At 46.9% G+C, this 22,245-nt stretch overlaps 1 protein-coding gene across 11 annotated transcripts in view; it reads right to left on the bottom strand.

Annotated features, from left to right (window-relative positions):
* The window catches only part of VGLL4 (vestigial like family member 4), a 156,550-nt gene that overhangs the window by 40,444 nt on the left and 93,861 nt on the right, over positions 1–22,245 (bottom strand). For 5 of the 11 annotated variants that reach the window (XM_070776873.1, XM_070776871.1, XM_070776874.1 and 2 more), the window contains one exon: positions 6,078–6,272. The exons of the other annotated variants lie outside the window; for them this stretch is intronic. In XM_070776873.1, coding sequence (XP_070632974.1) covers positions 6,078–6,272 — 195 coding nt within the window. The remainder of the gene's footprint in view (positions 1–6,077; positions 6,273–22,245) is intronic. 11 annotated transcript variants of the gene reach the window in all.

Here is a 22,245-nt window from a genome sequence, read left to right on the forward strand (position 1 = left end):
TCAGGGAAACACAAAACACAACCGCGGTGAGACACCAGCTCACAGCCACCAGGGGGGCTGGGCTAAAAAGACAGAGGACAAGTGCCCGCGAGGCTGCGGACGGCTTAGAACCCTCGCGTCTTCCCGATGTGAATGCGAAATGGTGCAGGTGCTGGGAAAAACCACGTGGGGCAGCTCCTCAAACGGTTAACCACAGATCCAGCAACCACCCTCCAAGGTAGAGAGATACGAGAGAAATGAAAACACATAATCACACACAACTCACCCAGGGTCGTTCACAGCAGCTTCACTCTTCACAGCCCCAAGCCCACATACCCAGTGCTGAGCAGATACTGAAAACGTGGTCCATCCACAGGATGGAATGTCGTTATTCAGCTGTGAGAAGGAAGGAAGCGCTGATTCACGCCCCAACACGGGAGAATCTAGAGAACAGGACCCCGAGTGAAAGAAGCCAACCCGAAAGGCTGCGTGTCGTCTGGTTCCATTTTTCGGAACGTCCAGAACAGGCAAGTGTGTGCAGACAGAAAGTAGATTCGTTTTAAAATAAATAAAAGACAGTCGACTGGGGGCTGGGAGAAGTCGGGGGTGGGACACGGCTGCTGGGGGGGCAGGGTTTCTCTTGGGAATGATAAGACAATGTTCCTAAAAGTGGTGAAGTCCTCAGAGCCCTGTAAATACACTAAAATCCACCGTCTCGTGTGCTTTAAATGGGCGAATGGTATGATAATGTGAATTATATTCCCCTAAAGCTGTATTTATAAGTAGGTGAAAGAAGATCCCACTGTTACGAGATCCTTGTCTCCACAATTCACTGTTAAATAAGAACAAGCATCCATTAATTGTCCCTGAAATAAAAATAAACCTCTTGTTATTATAGCTATCTCTCTACTATGTCACGGTCAGATAACTTTCTAAATATTTATCAAGTGCAAAAAGCAAAAACAAAGCAGAAGAGCCTGAGGTTATGCAGGCACTTGGGTTCATCAGAATCCTATTAAGCTCCAGCTCAGCTTTTAATCAGACCGTGTTTGAGTGTCTATTACATGCCGAAGGCTGTGTGAAGTGCCGTTAGAAAAAAACAGATGATGAAATTTTTATACAGACTCTGACCACAAGCAGGGAAGGAAAAGAATACACACCAAAAGGAACTTATCTTGGGGTATAAAAGGCTTTTTTCTTTTGCGCTAATGGGTATGCCAAATCTCACAATGGTTTGGTAATTTGAAAAAGGAGAAATGATCTTTCTTTGTCAAGAACGAACAAGAGAAGGGCATTTGAGCTGTCTGAGGAACCCGGTATTTTAAGTTTCTAAGTTGGCTTAGCTACAACTGTCAATTTAACTTTTTTTTTTTTAAGAGGTTACAATTATAACTAAAGGAGCTCAACTCAAACTGTTATCTGGCCTGTTAAATAGAAGATAATTTTATCCAGGTATCTGTTACCGAAGAACAATACCTAATGGGTAAAAAAATTAGTTCTTGTTTCCAGTCATGATAGTGGTTTCAGTAAATGGATCAAAAGTATTCCTTAATTATTTCTCCAAATTTTGAAGATGAGCAAGGATTTTGGCCCAAGATTTCACAAGAGTCAGCATATACTAATTTCAAATTTAAAAAAAAAAAGCTTCACAGAGAGAAAGAAAAAAGAAAACCACTTAGCTTTATGATGTGCTATATAATGATTCTGGTGAGATATTAGAAGAAAATCCTGCTTTCCAAGTCAGAATGGGGACGAAGGGAAGAGAGATCAAGGGAGAGAGATGAGCCCCAGGAATCCACAGCTTTGAGTCATGTTCCTGCTATGGCTAAAGGCTTCTAGGACTCCCAACTTCCTACACTATAATAAAACTGACACTTGTCCATCATCAGCTGGCATCTTTTGATAAGAGGACTGTTTCTTTCTTTGGGGGACATGACACAATGGTCCATCTTAGACCAGGCCCAGTACAGAGCCTAGCTGTAGGGCGCTCACAACAGTGGCTGTTTCTTTACCGTTGTGTGCTTAGCTGCTCAGTCGTGTCCGACTCTTTGCGACCCCATGGACTGTAGGCAGCCAGGCTCCTCTGTCCAGGGGATTCTCCAGGCAAGAATACTGGAGTGGGTTGCCATTTCCTCCTCCAGGGGATCTTCCCAACTCAGAGATCAAACCCAGGTCCTCCTGCGTTGGCAGGCGGGCTCTTTACCACTGCACCCTCTGGGAGGCCCCCTGAGCCTCCATTTGTAAGATTCCGTGGTTCCATGAGCTCATCCTGAGGGCCCCCCTTTGGCTCTCATCTCTGCTCCATAACATGTATCTTCCAAAGGGGGTGCATGGAGAAACACTCAACTGTTACAGGGCACAGTGGACACGAGCGGGGAGGAAAAGCTGCAGCTGAGATCCTGACAGTTCACCTCTCAGCTGAAGGGGGTTTAGTTAACCAAGAACCCTTCTCAGGCTCGGTGGTCCAGCTTCATTTCCTTATTTCGGCGCTACAAGAAAGCTGTTGTTAGTCAACGGAGGCCTGGGAGAAAGGTGGTTTGGTCCACAAATCGCAGCCTTGAGTCTGACTCAGACCTTCAGCACGGAGGAGACAACTGGGCTGGTTCAGAGAGGTAAACGGACCCCAGGACAACGCGGGGGCAGGCACCAAAACCGGGTCAGCTCCCCATCACGCCTCCTCCTCACCAGCTCTGTGCCGCACTGATGGCTGTGGCGTAACTCAGGGGAGATTAATCAAACTCATGGCGCTCACTGTGGCTTTGTGGAGACCAGTCAGACAGCGCAAGGCTGAAATGACAGTGTCTGTGTTTAAGGAGTCTCCTGTAACTCCTCCCGCTCCAGTATTCCGGCCTGGACAATTCCATGGACAGAGGAGCCTGGCTGGCTACATACAGTCCTTGGGGTGGCAGAGTCAGACATGACTGAGCAACTAACACCTACTGGTAACTTCTGAGGATTTTTCATGAACCGAGAGTTTTCTGCCACAATTTACATCTTGGCTGTGTCCGAGATTTTATGTTCACCTCTCCTCCTCATCTCTTTTATCGTGTCGGAACCTAAATCAAAGAAGTATAAAAACCGCGGCCCGGTCCCCCAGGCTCGGCAGTGGGCTCCGTCTCCCGTCTGACCACAGCCCACGGCGACCAGCTGACGTCACCCTGCTGGCAAGGGGCACCTTATAACACAAGCACGCCCCACATGTCACAACCCATCTCCCACCCCACGGCCCAGCAGGCGGGGCGTCTGCCTTTTCTCTCAAAGAATACTTCTTTGTCTCACGGCCCAGCAGCGGGGGAGGAGACAGCGAAGCTACCCGCTCTCCAACAGTTCAACTTGTGGCTATTCTTGACTGCTCTCTGCAACGGAGGGCTGTTGGGCAACACGATGGAACCCGGGTGAGCCAGCGGAGATAAAAGACGTGACGCAGCGTCTGCCCGCATGCAGTGCAGAGACTGCATGCAACTCTACAACCCAGGGACGGAGCTCGCGCTCCCCACCCCCCCCCACCGGGGGTGTCCCCCAAAGTGCCTTTCCCACCGTCACTCGAGACGCGTGGCTCTGACCCTGCAGCCCGATCACACGTCTGGAGGCCACAGCTCGGCTAAAGGTCACTCCTGTCCAGTCAGTCAGGACGTGGGCGTGGGCGGAGGTCTCTGCCAGACCCCTGACTGAGCTCGGTTGAGCTCAGTGAGACTGTTGGAGGGGTGGGAACGACTAAGCCCACAACCTGCAGGACTGACTGCTAATAATATAACGAAGGGTAACAATACCATTGTAAAACTTGCAGAGTTGAAACACACACTGTTTTCATTAGAATTCCAAGCACTCCAAATAATCTTGTAGACATGTCTGCAAGATACTTTGTCAGGACCTTCTTGTATCTTAAGGGAATGGCGAACCACTTCGGTACATATCCTATTTTAAAATCATTTAAAAATCTGAGCTTTTATTCTGGGTTCTCCTGACTACAGTCCTGTAAGGGAAGAGAAGAAGGAAGCACAGCTCACATCCTACAGCCAAGGAAATCAATGTTTCAAGAATGGGTGGACATGGACTTCCCTGGCGGCCCAGAGGTTAAGACCCTGCACATCCACTGCAGGAGGCACGGGTTCGATGCAAGGTTGGGGAACTAGGATCCTGCATGCTATGCAGTGCCACACGCCACACAGCGTGGGGACTGGAGGGGGGTGGGCAGAAGAATGGGTAAATAATTCAAGTCACAAAGCAAATTAATGGAAGGGCTGAAAGGAGAAACCGGGCATTTAGATTTCTCAGCTTTCATGATCTTTCTAGCTGTGCAGGATGCTTTACAGGTCAAGGAAAGGAAGTGGGAGGAAGACAACTGAAGGCAGGAAGCAGGAAAGAGAGTGGAAGGGGACGGTGGGCAGGAAGGGGGGCCTGATGGCTGAATCGTGCCCCCAAGATTCGTATGTTGCAGTCCTAACACCCCAGTACTCAGAATCTGACTTACATGGAGACGGTAATATGGGAGGGCACCCAGACAACACGACTGATGTCCTTATGAGAGGAGATGAGGACACAGACACACACAGAGGGAAGACCTTATAAATGTGAAGACAGACATCTACAAGCCAAGAGGAGAGGCCTTGCGTGCAACCGACCCTGCCGACACTCGGATCTCAAAGGCCGGCCTCCAAAACTGAGAGAGCAGCTGTCTTCTGTGTGAGCCCCCTGTCTGGGGTACCTGACCCAGGAGCCCCAGCTAACTGAGGTAAGGAGGGCAGGAGGAGAGAAGACAAGGCAGCAGGGAAGGTGAGGGCAGGGCTGAGACCTGGCTCTGATGCAAAGACACAACAGCTCTGGGACAGAACCGCTTCCACCACTTGGTCTATCCCAACCGACCTCACCTAGTGGGACTGGTCAGGTGAAGCAGTGTAGCTCCTCGAGGCCACTTCCAGATTAGAACCTGCCCGAGAGGGGAGGGGACAGGTGGCTGCGCAGAAAGCAAGTGGACTTCCTGGCTTGTGACCAGGAAAAGTGCAGACACAGCCGGAGCTGTGTCTCAGCAAGAATATTTGCAAAGGGGACACCAAGGCTGTCTCTGAAAAGCACAAGTATAGGGGACGGTCCCAGAGATGCGGCCGGGGGTGGGGGGGGGCTCACTCCGACTGTGTAGACAGCTTCCAGTGGTTTCAAACATCTGTCATTCTTCAAAGGCAAGAGGAGAGGGGTAAAAAGAAAATCCCACATAAAGGACAAGAATTCTGTAATTCCCAAATATCCATTCTAAATACACACTCGGATGCTTTAATAAGGTAAAGAGAAATAACAACCTGATATCAAAAAGCACTAACTGGGATTTCCCTGGTGGTACAGTGGATGAGAATCTGCCTGCCAATCCAGGGTACATGGGTTCAACCCCTGGTCCAGGAAGATCCCACGTGCAGCAGGGCAACTGAGCCATGCACCTCAACTACTGAGCCCATGTGTCCCAGAGCCTGTGCTCGGCAACAGGAGAAACCACGAGAAGCACGAGCACCACAGCAGAGTCTCAGCCCACTTGCTGCAACTAGGGAAAGCCCGTGTCCAGCAACAGAGACCACCGCAACAACGCCCACCCCCCAAATAAAAAAGCACTAATTGAAAATAGCGTTAGTCGCTCAGTCACATCCAACTCTTTGTGACCATGGACTGTGGCCCAACAGGCTCCTCTGTCCAAGGAATTCTCCAGGCAAGAATACTGGAGCAGGTAGCCATTCCCTTCTCCAGGAGACCATCCCGACCCAGGATCTCCTGCATTGCACGCATTCTTTTACTGTCTGAGCCACCAGGGAAGCCCTGAAAATATTTTAAAGTAAATTTTTAAAAATTGCTATATTTGCATTCCTATGTTGCTGTTCATTTACGTAGCAGGTTCTACATCACGTAAAATAACCGTGTGGCAACACTGTAAAGCAATTATACTCCAAATCAATCAATCAATCAAAAAAACTTTTAAACTTTATCTCCAGAGATCAATACTCTTCCAAATCAGTTTGCAATCTACTCAATTATAAGAAAACTTGAAGGTTCCTCTCCCACTTAATTTGCATGAGAACTGATGGCCTGTTTTAAAGTAAGTATAAATGGAGTGCAACCTTTCAAAAGGTGTGATCTTGGGACTTCCCCGGTGGTCCAGTGGCTAAGACTCCACGCTCCAAATGAAGGGGGCTGGGGTTCGGTCCCTGGTCGGGGAACTGGATCCCACGTGAGACAATAAGAGTTCACGTGCTGCAACTGAAGGCCCCGCGTGACAGCAAAGATCGAGGCTCCCGCGTGCTGAAGCCAAGGACCTGGTGTGCCCAAAGAAATAAATAAACACTTAAAAAATAAATAAGTAAACAGGTGTGATCTTGGCCAAGTCTCTCCACCTCTCTCGCACCTCTGTCCTCAGCTACCCTGACAGATCATAGTGAGCATCAGTGGAAATCTGCAGGAAGCTTCCACCCCAGAACAGCCACCTGTTCAGTTTCACCCTTTGCTACGACTCCCACAGAGAGGATGAAAGGGGACTTCTCCAGGGTCACTCCCGCTGTTGGCCAGAGGTCAGCAGGTGAGCCGTGTCCAGCCAAGTAAATGGTAGATCAGCGCCCCAGAAAATGGGTCAGGGAGGTGCCCCACCTGACCACCGGGAGGCGGCGGGCCATCTCAGGGCAGCTACCTGACTGCCTGGACTGCCGCCACGTGTGTTAAAAGGACATGAACCCACACAGCAGCCCCAGCCTGCCTCAAGAATCACACGGGAAAGTTGGCACAGCGCCCGGGGGCTCCAGTGCCCCTCCCCCCAGGCACACTCTCCATGCCTTCGCTGGTTCTGGACACCTTGCCCACTCCCGAGAATGCACTCAGAATTCCTCGTGACCAGTGCAGCCACCCCCACTTTCCAAGCCCAACCCCAACGTGGCCTGCCGCCCCAGAAGCATCTCTTGTAAGACAGCCAGGTGGAAGCTCCCAAACTACAGATATTTTGATCAACACCATCGTGTTTGCTATAGTCTCTCGAGAGGCAAACAGGTACAGTCTCGTTCCCAGAAATAATCCAGACCTGAAGGAAGAAGACGAGGTTCCCAGGAACCAATGCAGAATTCACACGCGGACTGCCGTACACACTCCTGAAGGCCAGGCTGGGCCCGCCTACCCCAACACGGGATCTCACGCCAGCTCCGAACCCCCGCCACAGCGGAAGCCTGCAAGTCGCTGGGGTGTGGCAGACACCCCAAGTCCAGCATCTCAGACAGCCCTTCTGCCGCCCACACACAGGCGGCAATCCACCGGATTCCTTATCGTTGCTCCACTGGCTGGGTTCAGAAGCCAGAGTGAATTTTCCAAGGATTAAAACAGGACACAGAGTTCAAAGACTCCACGATGCCGAGAATGAGCGCAGCACGGGAACTCAGGCACCCACGTGATCTAAGCGCCCAATCCCCGTGAAGACCGGTAAAATAAGCAGTTTAAAGGAAGATCTTTGTCAGCGTTATCACTCAAGGATCCAAGTGCCCAAGGACATAATTCTATTTTCTCCAACTCTTTGTGTCAAAATAATTTTAAAGCTACTGGAAACTTTAATGAAAAGTGAATATCCCATTCCCTTTACCTTGATTCATTTTGTCTGTCTACACATATCCAGCTTTTTTTTTTTTTTTTACTGTAATTGCTATAATTTGTAAGGTAACTTGCAGACACCATACTGCAAGCACTTCAACTGTCTTCTCAAAGTGAGAAGAGTCTCCCTCATAGACACAGAACCATCATCACACCCAAGAAAGCTAAAGCTGACATAACATCGTTATCTAATATCCAGTCCAGATTCACATTTCCCCAACTGGACTGTCTCAGAAAAGGGGGGGATGAAGTAGACAGAATCTAGGATTCAATCAAGAATCAAGACACTGGGTGACAGCTGCTGAGTCTCTAATTTCCTAGCAACTTTTTCTGTCTTTCTTCCTCTTCTGTGTCAATGATTTCTTTAAATGCATGTGTGAGTGCTCAGTCATGTCCATCCTTGCGATCCCACGGACTGTCTCCCTCCAGGCTCTCTGTCCATGGGACTTCCCAGGCAACAATACTGAAGCAGGTTGCCATTTCCTCCTCCGGGGGATCCAGACCAATGAGCTGCACTACAGTTTCTGGTGGTCTGATGACTTCTCCGTGATTCAAGGTGAACGTTTTCAGCAGGGAAACGAGAGGAGGTGAGCACAGCATGTGGCCTCACACGGGAGGTACCTGATGCCTCGGTGTCCCACCCCAGGTGACAGTAAGCTCCACCACTTGGTTAGGGGGATGCTCACAGAATTTCTCTATCCTAAAAAAAGTAACCTTTCATAGTCACATGGGCGTGAGCATCCTGTCACGTTTCCCAGGTGGCTCAGTGGTCAAGAACCTGCCTGCCGATGCAGGAGAATCCCTGCCTTGGGAAGATCCCCTGGAGAAGGAAATGGCAATCCACTCCAGTATTCTTGCCTGGAGAACCCCATGGACAGAGGAGTCTGGCGGGTTACAGTCCACGGGTCACAAAGAGTCGGACACAACTGAAGCACCACAACACACCACACATCCTGTCATTCTCAGTCTCCTTCAGTTCAGTCCAGTCGCTCAGTCGTGTCCGACACTGCGACCCCATGCACTGCAGCACGCCAGGCCTCCCTGTCCATCACCAGCTCCCAGAGTCTACCCAAAGTCATGTCCACTGAGTCAGTGATGTCATCCATCCATCTCATCCTCTATCATCCCCTTTTCCTCCCGCCTTCAATCCTTCCCAGCATCAGGGTCTTTTCCAATGAGTCGGTTCTTTGCATCAGGTGGCCAAAGAATTGGAGTTTCAGCTTCAACATCAGTCCTTCCAATGAACACCCAGGACTGATTTCCTTTAGGATGGACTGGCTGGACCTCCTCGCAGTCCAAGGGACTCTCCAACACAACGTCTCATCCTCTGCTACCCCATTCTCTTGCCCTCAACCTTTCAAGCATGTCTTTCCAGTGAGTTGGCTCTTCCCATAAGGTGGCCCAAGTATTGGAGCTTCTAATTGCAAAGCAGTTTAGAATCCAGCCCCTCCTAAAGAAGGTATGGGATTGAGAACTGGCAGAAGAAAAGAAGAAACATGGTTCTTTTGAAAGAACTTTCGTGCCTGCTATGTTCGGAGCAAGAACTATGCCCCACTAAGGGAAACACAAAGATGTTTGAGATCTGGTCTTTGCCTCAAGGAACAGCAGTTCTCACAGGAGCGATAAGTCACGGAGACAAATAACAGGTAAGGAAGAAAAGCAGAAACAAAAGAGATGCTCTTGATAAGAATGAATCGTATCTCAATAAAACTGTTACCCCCCCCAAATTGCTGAGGACCACAGAGGACTTTTGCTACAAAGTTTCTGTCAACAATCACCATATTAGGAAGTAAAATGGAAGAAGTTTTCAAATAGTAATTTGAAGATAAAAATACACTCATTACAGGTAAAAAAGAAAAACTGAGAAGCTATGGACACTTCATATGAGGAAGACATCAATTCTAGCTCTAATATACTCAGGAGTGGAATTCGAAAAACAGGTAGAATTTCGACACTTGGAAACTATGGAAATGGGCATCCCAGCTGGGGACGCTGTGGGAATAAAGGCAGCAAGCGGGAATGGTATCCTGTGTGTGAGAGGTCCATCTAAGTAGAAGAAAGGGCTTGTTTCATCTGTTGGTTAAGAGGTAAGGCTACGGAGATCAATGGGTCAGATAGGACAGGGCTCTGGGCACGGGCAGAGTTCAGATCTCACGGCAGACAACTTGGGGGGGAGCCACTGGAAGAGGTGACACAGACAAGGGGCGTCTGATGACGCCGCGATGGGCACACCTGAGCCAGGGGACGGGGCAGTCGTGCACACGGGGGTGGAGGGCTCCAACGGTCACACACGCCCAACGGGGAAGAGGAGGCCCGTTCAAGGGACATTTCACGGGAAGAGCAGAGAACTGGACAGTGTTTTAACTAGTGCCTTCGCCTGGTCCTTTCAAAACAGGCTGCCCTCATCGTGTTCCTAAATCATTCCCCCAGCACTCATGCTGATCTGGATTTCTTTATATGTTGAGAAACTAAAAGTGAAAAAGCCAGAGAGCTATGCTGTTTTCTGGCTTATGGATATATGAGTGGAAAAAAAAAAAAGTCAGTACAACTCCATACGTTAAGTTCCACAGGTTGGTCTGACAAAGTCTAATTCATCTTCTATATCCACATTTCTGTTATGTCAGTGGGCACTTTTAATACTCCTGTAAGGTGATTTTTAATTGTTGGAGGAAAAAAACCAGTATGCCAAGTTTTCTTGAAATAAAATAATATTGATGTCCATCATTTTAGTGGCAGGGACTATGCTAAGGGAGTCCAATTATCCACGATTAATCAACATTCATTCAGTAGTTATTTGTGGGTATCACCTGATTTATGAAGAACAAACATCAAACACCTCAAATAATGATCCATATTTATAAAAGAAAAATTTGGAACAGGGGTTTAAAACAAACTCATATGAAATGTAAGTTCTATGTTAAAATAAAACAATCTTATTATAACATGCCATCATTCATTAAATTGATGTCAAGCTAATACACAATTATGTTGTTTTTTTCCACAGTACACAGTATATTTTGGAGTCCTTTTACACATAAATTTATTTCAATAATTAGAGTTTGCATAAGCTATTACTAAAAGATGTTTGCATGCCCCAACCAAAAACTAAGAGGCTATTGAAACTGAAGTCTGAAAGTGGACTGACCAGCTTGAGACAGCATTAGAACACACTTTGTGGAGATTTACTGGTGAGGCACACAGCTAATTTAATACATAGAGAAGAGTACTTAATATCAAAACATATTTCTATTTCATATTAAGAAAAATGTAGCAAAACCAATGTTCTTGCCTGGAGAATCCCAGGGTCGGAGGAGCCTGGTGGGCTGCTGTCTACGGGATCGCACAGAGTCAAACATGACTGAAGCGACTTAGCAGCAGCAGCAGCAAAACCAAAGAATATGGGGATCTGTGAGTTGCTTTTTGCAGGGGCTACTGCACATTCGTCCCCTAGATTTTCATATTAACTAGAAACCTTTCAGATTTCCTTGTAAAATCTTATAAGATCCTTATAAAAATTATATCCAACCAAGGAGAACTTCTCGTATCACCAAGTTCCAAGAGACTGTTAGATCATAATCTAAAGAGCCATAAAAGTTAATCTGAGAACAAATATATTCCACAGCATGGAGAATTGACTGTGCTCCCAAAACCTGAAAGGCCCACATGCTGCTGAGTGTGAAAGGGGCAGGGGGCTCCCCTGAATGAGACAGCTTCGAATGTGTATGTGTGGGGGGGGTGTACGGACATTTTCCTCTGCTTCTCCTTCCCTCTCCACCACCACCTCTCCTTTCAAGTTTACGTCAGTTATCGGGTGAGCGAAGTTTATCAATGAGAGGCCGAGAAGGGCTGACTCCCTCGGGCATGTTTGCTCAAGATATGAAGGTCAAACAACCATGGTGCTCATAAAGGCTGTGGCCTTTTGGGGCGGACCTTCGCTCCTCACCTCCAAGCGACTCATTATGAAGCAAAAAAAAGAAAGAAAATGGTGTGGATCAAAGACCAGGCTGTCATTAAGTAAAAATGAAGGGGGATGAAAGGCCTGCCCTGCACTTCAAAGGGGCAGCTGAGCTCAGGTGCGCAAACAGCGGGCGGCCACAGGCCAGCCGGCCCCAGGGCAGGAGGCGGCCTTCCAAGGGCCAGGTACCTGGGAGCGGGTTATGCAAAGCAGAAATGTGACAAAGGACACAGATTCAAACGTTTTCTTGCTGCAGGGACAGGGGAGGAGGTAACCCCCAGACTACCAGGTGGAGGTGGTGTGCATCAGGTCTGCATGCCCAAAGATGAAAACTGTTCAGTGTAACGAGGTTCAAGGACGGTGGAAGAAGCACGTTGTCTAAAGCCGTTGTACAATTATATTTGAACAGTTCTTCCTTATGCCCTGAGGTGTGTCCTGAAATAAACCTTCGTTCTGAGAGACTTGGCCACAGCAGGAAGTCTGGTTTCCCAGGACTTGATGCAGGACCCTCACTGAGCTGAGGCCGAAGGGCCACCCACCCTCCCCAGACTTGCTAGAGACCCTTGGGCAGGAGCAGAGAAAAAGTAGGGTGACCCGGTCCATGTCTGAACCCACAACAGTGCCCTCAGCTCACCCCATCAGCTCCCTCTACGACGTCTGGCACCTGGACAGACAGACAGATGCTGCTGTGGACAAGAAAGGAAGGGCTTATACTTTCAGGGGCCCTTAAGTCATTTAGCCTAATCTCCTTCCTCAGACGGACTCCATGGAGTGACTATTAAAAGAGGTGACTGTGAATCACCCCCCAACACATACACTCCCTTTAACACAGGAACGACCTTATCTGTACAGCTGTGACCACATGGCAGACTTTTGGGGGAATTTACAAGTTTCCCCTAGAATGTACTGTTAGTGACCGACACGCATGCGTGCTAATGCCCTGAAAGCAGAGGAGGCAGCCACGCCCTCTGCCTGAGATTAGTAATAAGGAGGATGGGTAACCACTCAGGAGCAAATATTTACTTAGCGGGGCAAGAGGGATTCCAAAAGCTTTATGTATGTGAATTTCATTCCATCTTTCTAATTTCCTACAGAGTAGGTTAATAATCTATTAATCTCATCTTTCAGAAGAGCAAAATGGAAGCAAAAAGTGGCTTGGCAACTTGACCTAGGTCACAGGACTCTGGAGAGGCTTAATGGAGACGAGCGTGCACCATCTGGGTTTTGAAGGATGCGCAGGAGTTTGCCAGTGGGCACAGGCCGCTGGGAAACAGCATGGTGCCACTGAGCCTCTGGAGCACAAGAGACCCAGTGAAAGCGCAGGAGGCGACAAGGCGGAGAAAAGAAAGCCCATGGATGGTGGTGTTGGGGGGCAGCCTCTCCAAAGCCCCCTAAAATCAATCACCATGAGTAAAAAATTTGGGTTGGCTTCGCAGGCAGCTGCCCATCAGGCCGGTGAGCCCTCCCTCTGCCTGCTTCCAAACAGACTGGCCACACGGGAACAGCCCTGCATGCAGGTCCTGGAGCAGCCTCTTTCAACTGGCTATGCTCAAGAATAGAGGGTGGACTTCACCCCACGGGCCGAGAGTGGCCAGGCTTGAGCCGGAAAGCAGCACCTGCACGCGGACACGTGGCCGTGTGCGCACCTGCCCTGGCTGATCTGGAATTCCACCCCCTCCTCAACTTTCCCCCAGGCTGCAAACACCGAACCCCGACATGCACACCATTCATTCACTCTCTGTGAGGATCGTCTAACTTGCAGCATGCACGAGGCCAATTTGCTTCTTCTAAGATAGCTAGTAGTGATTTAAGGAAAGCACTGTAGTCGACTGTCAGCTCCGTGAGAAAAGCTGCATGACGCTCAGCACGCAAGGTCCCCGGAGCGCCAGACACCCAGCCAATGGACTACGGGTCCCGGCGAGGCTCAGATTCCAGCTAACCGTACTTTGCACAATGTTTTCATGTGAGCAAATGCCCACCCACAGAACTTTGCTAAAAATCAAATGACTAGAGTAACAGTAACGAACAACGTTCTCCACTCCAAATCTCCAAGTCTTACAAGAGCTTTGTTGAGATATAATTCGTACACCATAAAAGTCATGCCCATTTAACGCTGCCTGATTCTAATGCGTTTTAGCGTATTCATAGGGTTGTACAACCATCCCCACAATCTGAGGAGGGAAATAGTTCATCCCCCCACTTCTCCACCAGAAAAATAATAATAAACTTACAGCCCTTAGCAGTCACTCCCCACGCTGTCCCCCACCCTCCACCCTCTGGCAACCATTCACCTCCTTCCTGTCTCCAGAGACTGGCCTATTTGGGACATATTCCTTAGAACTGAAATCACATACAAAGACTTCTTTCCCTTTCACTCAGCATAACGTTTCCCGGGTTCATCCATGCTGTAATATATGCCAATACGTTCGTTTTTACCTCCAAATAATATTTCATCGTATGGGATATGCCACATTCTAGTGACCCATTCATCGGGGGATGGGCACTTGGCCTGAGTCTGCTTTTTGGTTAAGATGACAGATTTTCATGAGGCCCTGTTTTCAATCCTCTTGGCTGTATACCTCAGAACTGAATTGCTGGGTCAGATGGCAACTCTGTAACATTTGGGGAACTGCCAAACTGTTTTCTAAAGAGTTTGCACCATTTAAAATTCCTACCAGTGACACAGGAGGGTTTCATCTCCCCCAGTTTGATGTTAGTGGGTATGAAGTTGTATCTCACTGTAGTTTTAACTTGCGGTTTTCTAATGACTCATGATGTGGAGCATCTTCTCATGTGTCTATTGGCCATCTGCATATCTCTGGAGAAGTATCTGTTCAAATCCTCTCTTTTTTTTTTTAATACAGCAGATTCCCATTGGCTATCTACTTTACATATGGTAATGTAAGTTTCCATGTTACTGTCTCCATACATCTCACCCTCTCCTCCCCTCTCCCCAAATCCTCTATTCATTTTTTTAACTGGGTTACCAGTCTGTGTATTGTTGAGGTATAAGAGTTTTTTTCTACATTCTACACTCAAGTCCCCTACCAGATATGCGATGTGTAAACGTGTCCTTCGATTCTGTGGATAGATTTATTCAAATCTATTTTTACACTTATCCTTCAGGCACAGGAACAAAAGCCTGACTCTTCCTCTAACCTCTTTCATAAGGTATGCAATTTTTATTACAAATGCTCTCTTAAAAGCCACTATCTTTCCCTCTTGCTTTTTGATAAGCCAGCCTATGTACAATGAGGCCCCAGCCATTGCTAAATACACACCAGAAACACCCGGGTAGCAGACTCCTAAATAATAAATAACAGTGATATTCACCATAGACATTCTGGCATTTCAGAAATTCAAGCCATCTCCCAGAGCCTGATTTTAATGGTTTTACAAAGAAACACAATGTCACACTATTAATAGATTTAAGAACCTACATGTGTTTTGCCAACCTATTTTCTTTAAAACCACGCTGACAACAGTCATTAAGACTGAGCCCATGCTAGTATGCTTCTAAATTGTTTCAGCCTTGACACAAGGTCAATGGGAATTAGACTAATGAAGGAATAAAGCAATACTGAAACATTTTCATTTGGGGTCTACTAGACCATATTAACTTCCAGCAAATTAAATGGATGAGTGGTTTGCAACCACTGACATTTGTATTTCACTGTGAGTTCTCCATGCCTCTTGTTCTCTCTGTGCCATTAACCTTGAGGGTCTAGCTCTTTGTCAATCTCACTTCAACCATGCTTTCCAGGGATTTCGGAATCGGTAATTCCACAGCATACGGTGGCACAGACCCAGTCAAGTCAGACAGACAGATGTGAGCTCGTGTAATTGAGATGTTCCCATCTGCTGCCTTGATAGCTAAGGCCTGATGGACATGCCTTTTCTTTCTTGCACTCACTCTGGGATGTGCAGACTTCGATGACTCATTTAACTTAAGCACTTGATATTTCAGCAAATAACTTCAATGGTTGATGCATCAACCTTCCTTGGACATCGACTGGATGGACAGTCACTAAAGATTCTCACATTAAACCTATCCTGACTCCCAAAGGTGCTCAAAATCCAGAAACGATAATCTGAGATGGAGAAAGGGAAGCCACCTCATCCACATCCAAATCCTTGCGTTCACATTCACCCCCATATTATCAGGGTACTTCACTGAGACCATGGATCATTAACTGGGACACTGTCAAGGCACTGGAAGGAGTAAGAGGAAGGGTCTAGGAAGCTGAAGCAGTAAGGGATTTTGTTTTAGTCAAGAGTGAAAAATAGGTTCTGCGTAAAGAGGAATTATACTCTTTCACAGGGCTTTCTGTCCAAGTTGCTGATCCTGAATATTTACCAGGTGAAACTGATTTCATGTGACAAACGTATTCCTGAAGACCTGGGAGTGAATTAGCTTTTGATTAAGTCTGCTCATGAGCTACCACGCTCCTACGTAAACCAGATGTGCTTCTCAGTGTATTTTCACTGACCCCTGGAAACCGCCCTTATCGCCTCCCATCCCGGTGCTCTTACCCTCCACTGTGGTACAAGGTTTTTCTAAGTGTGGTCCTGAATCAGAATCACCTGAAATGCTTGTTTAAAACACAACGCCCTAACCCAGTCCAAATGAAAGGGTTGTCCAGGGACCCTAAAAATCTGTCATTTAAGCGCCACTCCCCCCACTCCCTGATGTCTCCAAGCACACTGGCCTGTATCTCCAACTTGTCCTTCTTCCACTTTCAAAACTGATCAATACTACGGTCAACCAGTATTCTGATCAGTCAGATGTTTCAACTAATTAAGGGGTATTTGGACAGTGATGTGAATGGTGGAAGAGAAGACCTAAGGACCGAGCATCTCCAGGCTCAAGCGTCTGGTGAGGAAATGCCCAGAGAACAAGACTCAGGCCCATCCTGGTTCCTCCAGCCAATGATCACAGGTCAAACATTTAAAACCATCTTCAGGAGACCCTGTTTTCAAACTGTGATGTACTTCTCTACCAATTCTTTTAACCATTGACCTTTTCAGCAGTCAGAACCTTAGTGAGGGGACATTCACCGGTGCCTCAGTTTTCCCGTAAGGAGCACGGGTACACCATCTGCGGCCTATGTCCCCCGTAATGCGTTTACTGACATCCTTCCAATGGGACGCAGATGCTCCGTAAAAGCTCTGCTGATGGGAGTCCGATTCATAAACCTCTCCAAGTTGAGAGAACTGAGAGGGGCAGGGAAGGGAACTAGAGACACTCTGCAGACACCAGTCTCAGCTAGCTGAGTAAGTTCTCCCGGCTGGCTCCCCAGGACGAAATGGAGGCCACAGGGCCTTGGGGATCACCCTCGGGCCAGCTGTGGGTGCAGCTGAGAACAGCCCCGGGGGGAAACCGGTGTCAGAGGAGGGAGGTCAAAAGACCTTTGCCGGGATCCGCCTTTTAAGGCATCTCATTTCAGTCTTGCGATATGCATACATTAAGAAATAAAACAGTAAGATAATTTATAAAGAATCAGCTGCTGCCTTCCAAAGGTTTCTCTCTCCAAAAATTCCACAGTTGCCAGAGGCTTCTTCTTTTGCCCCAGACTGCTTTTCAAAGGCCACCTCAGGACAGAGGGGCGGCCCCTGACCTCTGACAGCGCAGTTCTCTTACCCTGTAATTAGGCCTCCGAGGCAGTCTATCTGATCTGACCCCCGACAAGAAGACCAGAGGACACCGAGCTGCTTATCTATTACGGTTGAGGGTGAAAGACATTTGGTTCTGGAGTCTTTGAAAGTGCCACAGACCTTCCTTCCATCTACCTATCTATATGTAGAAAACTTGATACAGAAATGTTCTAAATGTATATAGATACATCTACCAACAGACATCCATGTAAAATTAGAGATCCAAAATAGAAAATCCAGTTTCACTGCCATACACACACACACACACACGGATGGTGTACCAATAAAACACCACGGCTGAAGTGCAAATTATTTGATGGCAAGGAATCTACCTCCCTCCTCCAGAACCATTTATGTAACAATGTTGTTTAGTCGCTCAGTCCTAGCTGACTTTTTTGCTACCCCATGGGCTACAGCCCTCCAGGCTCCTCTCTCCATGGAATTATCCAGGCAAGAATAATGGAGTGGGTTGCTATTTACTTCTCCAGGGGGGTCTTCCAGACCCAGGGGTCAAACCTGCGTCTTCTGTATTGGCAGGTAGTCGTTCTCTACCACTGAGCCACCAGGGAAGCCCTATGCAACATATGAGTGAGCAAAACTGAACAGAACAACGAAGGCAGAGACTGTCGGTCTTCCTGGGAGCAGAAATTATCACTCAGACACTGAAAATAAACCATGCTATTGCTCCAGGGGACTATCCCATAGGACTAGGACCAGGACATTTCACTGGAGTTCGAGTGCAGATGAGCAGACAAAATGGCATGTTTTTCTTCTGCTTTTCAGAGCTGAAGGAGACATCATAGTCCGAGTAACTTCTCAGCCCAACCTTCATCCAGGAGGTATGACCACCTCTTAAAAAACAGTATCTTTTGGTCTATCCATCCAAGGGACTGGTATGCAACCATAAAAAGGAACGAAGTACTGGCCCCTCCTACAACAAGAGTGGGCCTCTCCTTATGCAAAGCGCAAGAGGCCAGTCACAAAAGACAATGTTATAGAATTCCATTTATGTGAAAGTCTGAGTGTTCTAAAAAGCACTCAACTGTGCACTTCAAACGGGGGAAGTTTATGGTATGTAAATTATATCTCAGTAATAAAGCTGTGAAAAAAATACTAGATAAAAAAAAAACACACTATCATCTTTAAAGAGCTATAGAAGAAACAGAGCCGACATGGAGGACAGTCAACACGGCGGCTCTCTACCGTTTTAAGGCAACGTCCGGTGAACTCTGGGCCTTGGAAGGGTTAGTCAAGCAACTGTCAGGGCTGCAGTGTAACCAAGGTGAGACGAAGGAAATGCAGAAAGGAAATATTCCACACCCAGAGTAATAAACGGCATGAAACGCACACACACACACAGGCCACAAAATCAAAACAACATGAGTTCCCCTATGAGATGTGCGTCCCAGCGTCACCAGAAGTTTCTCTTATTCTCTTGCTACTTAAAAGATAAGCCCTGGGAAGGGCAGGAACTTGATTTTTCTTTTTTTCTCATGACCATAAGACTGAACACAGCTGTACACCCGTGGCGGATTCATGTTGATGTATGGCAAAACCAATACAATATTGTAAAGTAGCCTCCAATTAAAATAAATAAATTTATTTAAAAAAAAAAAAAAAAAGATGCCACAAACACTCCCTGAACTGCGCTCTGTACACCACTGTGGCCTCTAGGAGCTCTGATCGTGCCCCATCTGTGAGGGAAATGCGGGAGTTGTTCTACAGAAAAATCCCTCCCAGGCAAACTAGGTTAGCATCCAAATCTTCCATCAAGTGAGCTGAAGAGCAGGTTGCTAGAACTTCACCAACATTCAAATGAGTGCACGAAGCTCACCAGAACACAGATGAAGCCAGAGGCTGTCAGTCTACCCAGCGTTAACAGCCAAGTTATCTCAGCCTCTAAAATAAGGGCTGTGTGATCGCAAGTCACTGCGCTCACCCAGTGCTTGGCACAGTCACAACAAGAGGTGCTACCAGCAGAGATACTCAAATAAAACCGAATTGTAAAAATTTCTGGTAACATGCACATGAGTGTTGTCATTTTCAAAGCAATCATTCTGGAATGACTTTAGCCTACTTATTCCAAAGAAAGTTGTCACTGATTGAAAGATTATTTTCAAACTCCACTTGTGGGACTGGCTTTAGAATGACAAAGGAAAAACCAGCTCGTCATTTTATGGACACACTTCCATCGAACTGAGCATGGCAGACAGGAAGAGTCCTCTACGAGCATCTGCTGTGTATATTTAATTACTGGCCACTGTCCAAAGTGTTCCAAAGCTGCCTTCATGGCCTTTGCATCTCAAGACCATGAAGGCAACTTCTAAAACACCAACAGTGTTCTGGGAATGAGATCATCACAGTGTTAAGAGTGGTAATTTTCCAAGGTAACTATTTTGCAGACAAGCTTCAACACCTTATTTAGATGGAAGCTGTAACGTTTGTTTGCTTTCAATGTCACGCTTTATTTACATTAAAGATAACAAAACACAAGGTGATATAACCGCTAAATGAATGTTACAGGCTGTAAACGCCATGGATATTCAAAGGGAAAGAATATAAACTCTGCACGCACTGAAAGAGGGCAAGGCATCTCGCCAAGGATTGCGAATTTAACAGGTTACAGTAGAATTTCTGCCTATAAAAAGTTTCAGGTAAAGTTTTTATAAAGGGAGGCTGGAACGTGAACAGAACTCACATTGCTGGGAAGAAGCAGGGAGGACATTCTAAATGGGGGGGTGGGGGAGGGGGTGGGGGGACAGTGGATTCGAAGAGCGTAAAGGGGATGATAGGCACATCAGGAGATAAATCAAACTGGAGCTGCGAGAGCTTAAACCCTGAGCTTTCTTTCAACAGGCCAGTGGGTGGATGAACCACTACCCAACACGACCTAAAGCAAACAGCAGCAGACTGGAGCACAGTGTTCCCAAAAGAGAGTCCTCGGTGCCACGCTGCCATTCGCTCCCTTCTCTGCATTTGGCTGCCCGCTGGCTTCCACAGCTGCGGATTTACCCACTTGGAAAAATAAGCCCTCCTTTCAACAATACCAGCGTCACTACCTCTGACCTGAAATTAGACAACAAATATACATACACCAGCCTCCGAGACCATCGATGCATCAAACGCAGAGACTGTGTATTACGGCACACCAGCCCAATGAGCAGTGTCACAGCGGATATTCCAGTAACGGATTCTACAGTCAACACTGAGACATGATTGTCCTAGACCCCTGGCAGGGCTAAAATTTAAGACTGGCAACACCACGTTCTGCGGAGGACGCAGAGTTCCTGGAGCACTTCTGCACCGCCGGTGCAAGCGTCAGATGGTACAACCACTCCGGAAAACAGTTGGGCAGTTTCTAAAAAAAGTTAAGCTTACCCAATGACCCAACAATTAAACCCAGAAGTATTTACCCAAGAGAAAGGAGCACGTGAGTCCACGAAGAGGCTTGTATCAAAATGTTTGGAGGCTGGGCCACAAAGTGAATATGCTGAAAACCACTGAACTGTACAATTTTAGGGTAAAAATGGCTAAAATAACAGATTTCATGTTATGTATCTTTTTACCATAGGGAAAAGAAAATGTTTAGAGCATCTTTATTCATAATGTTAAAAACTTTGAAACAAGGCAAATGTCCCCTTCAACCTTGAGAGAGAAGCAAACGTGATATACTCATGTAACAGACTACAGCTGGGCAATCCCAAAGAAGAGACCCCTGACCTGGGCAAGGACGTGGATGAATCTCAGAAATACCATGCTGAGCACAAGAAGCTGGAATCAAATGATTCTATATACATGAAGCCAAAGAGCAAGAAAAACTATCAATAATTTATAACCACCCAGCCAAAACAGTGCTTACCTCCAGCGGGGGCTGGGGGTGGGTACTGCCTGGCAAGGAGGCAAGAAGGGACTTCTTGTGATGATGGAAATATTCTATGTCTTCATCTGGGTGGTAATTACAAAAGGTATAAACACAGGGGAAACATTCATGAAGCCATGCCCTCAATGTTTCACCATAATTAATTATGTCTCAGTGTCAACAAAAGAAAGAAGAAAGGAAACCAAAGAGGTGGGACCCTCCAGTCCATGGCCCGTATTAAGTCCAAAACCAGCCTTTTGTCTGCTGCTGCTGCTAAGTCGCTTCAGTCGTGTCCGACTGTGTGCGACCCCAACCAGGCTCCCCGGTCCCTGGAATTCTCCAGGCAATAACAATGGAGTGGGTTGCCATTGCCTTCTCCAATGCATGAAAGTGAAAAGTGAAGTCACTCAGTCCTGTCCGACTCTTCCCAACCCCATGGACTGCAGCCCACCAGGCTCCTCCATCCATGGGATTCTCCAGGCAACAGTACTGGAGTGGGGAGCCTTTGTCTAGCCCTCCCCAAATACTCTGCTATCACAAAATAAGACCTCACAATAAAAATTCCCCTTGGGTCTTGTAGGACCTATCCCAGACAGGGCAATATCTTTCAAGGTATGATTACAGAGGTTTAAAGAAAAACATACAACTAATCCATTGATTACCTAGGCTCTTTTTTTTTTTAATTCACTGAATTTTTGTCATTCTAAATATATATTTTATTCCTATTAGGACCGAAATGAACCATCAAACCATTTGGAGTTTAAGTTGATAATGCTACAATAAACATGAGGTCCCAATATAATAGACAGGTACGATAGAGCGAGACACTCTATGACCACAGTTAACAGATCAGGTAGAAGACCTCACACTTCTAGGATCCCAAAGGAAATCATTTTCAAGTTTCCTCAACATACGTTTAAGTCCCTCACGAGACAATGAGGGAACCATCATCTACTCAAAGTCTGAAAATGAAACCAGTCACTTTTTAAGAATGGATAAAACTATCATAAACCGTTAAGTCGGCTAAGAGACATTAATCTGTAACAATCACACTTTTTCATAATCTGTAATTATCTGATTTACATCTTCATTGTTTGCCTCTCACCTCCATGGTTAAGCTCCAAAATCTCAGGTCTCTTGCTGTCTATTTTGCTGACAGCTATGTCCCCAGTACATAAAACAGCGCCTGGCAGGT

The sequence above is a fragment of the Bos indicus genome, chromosome 22 (assembly GCF_029378745.1).
Source record: "Bos indicus isolate NIAB-ARS_2022 breed Sahiwal x Tharparkar chromosome 22, NIAB-ARS_B.indTharparkar_mat_pri_1.0, whole genome shotgun sequence".
NCBI classification, from domain to species: domain Eukaryota; kingdom Metazoa; phylum Chordata; class Mammalia; order Artiodactyla; family Bovidae; genus Bos; species Bos indicus.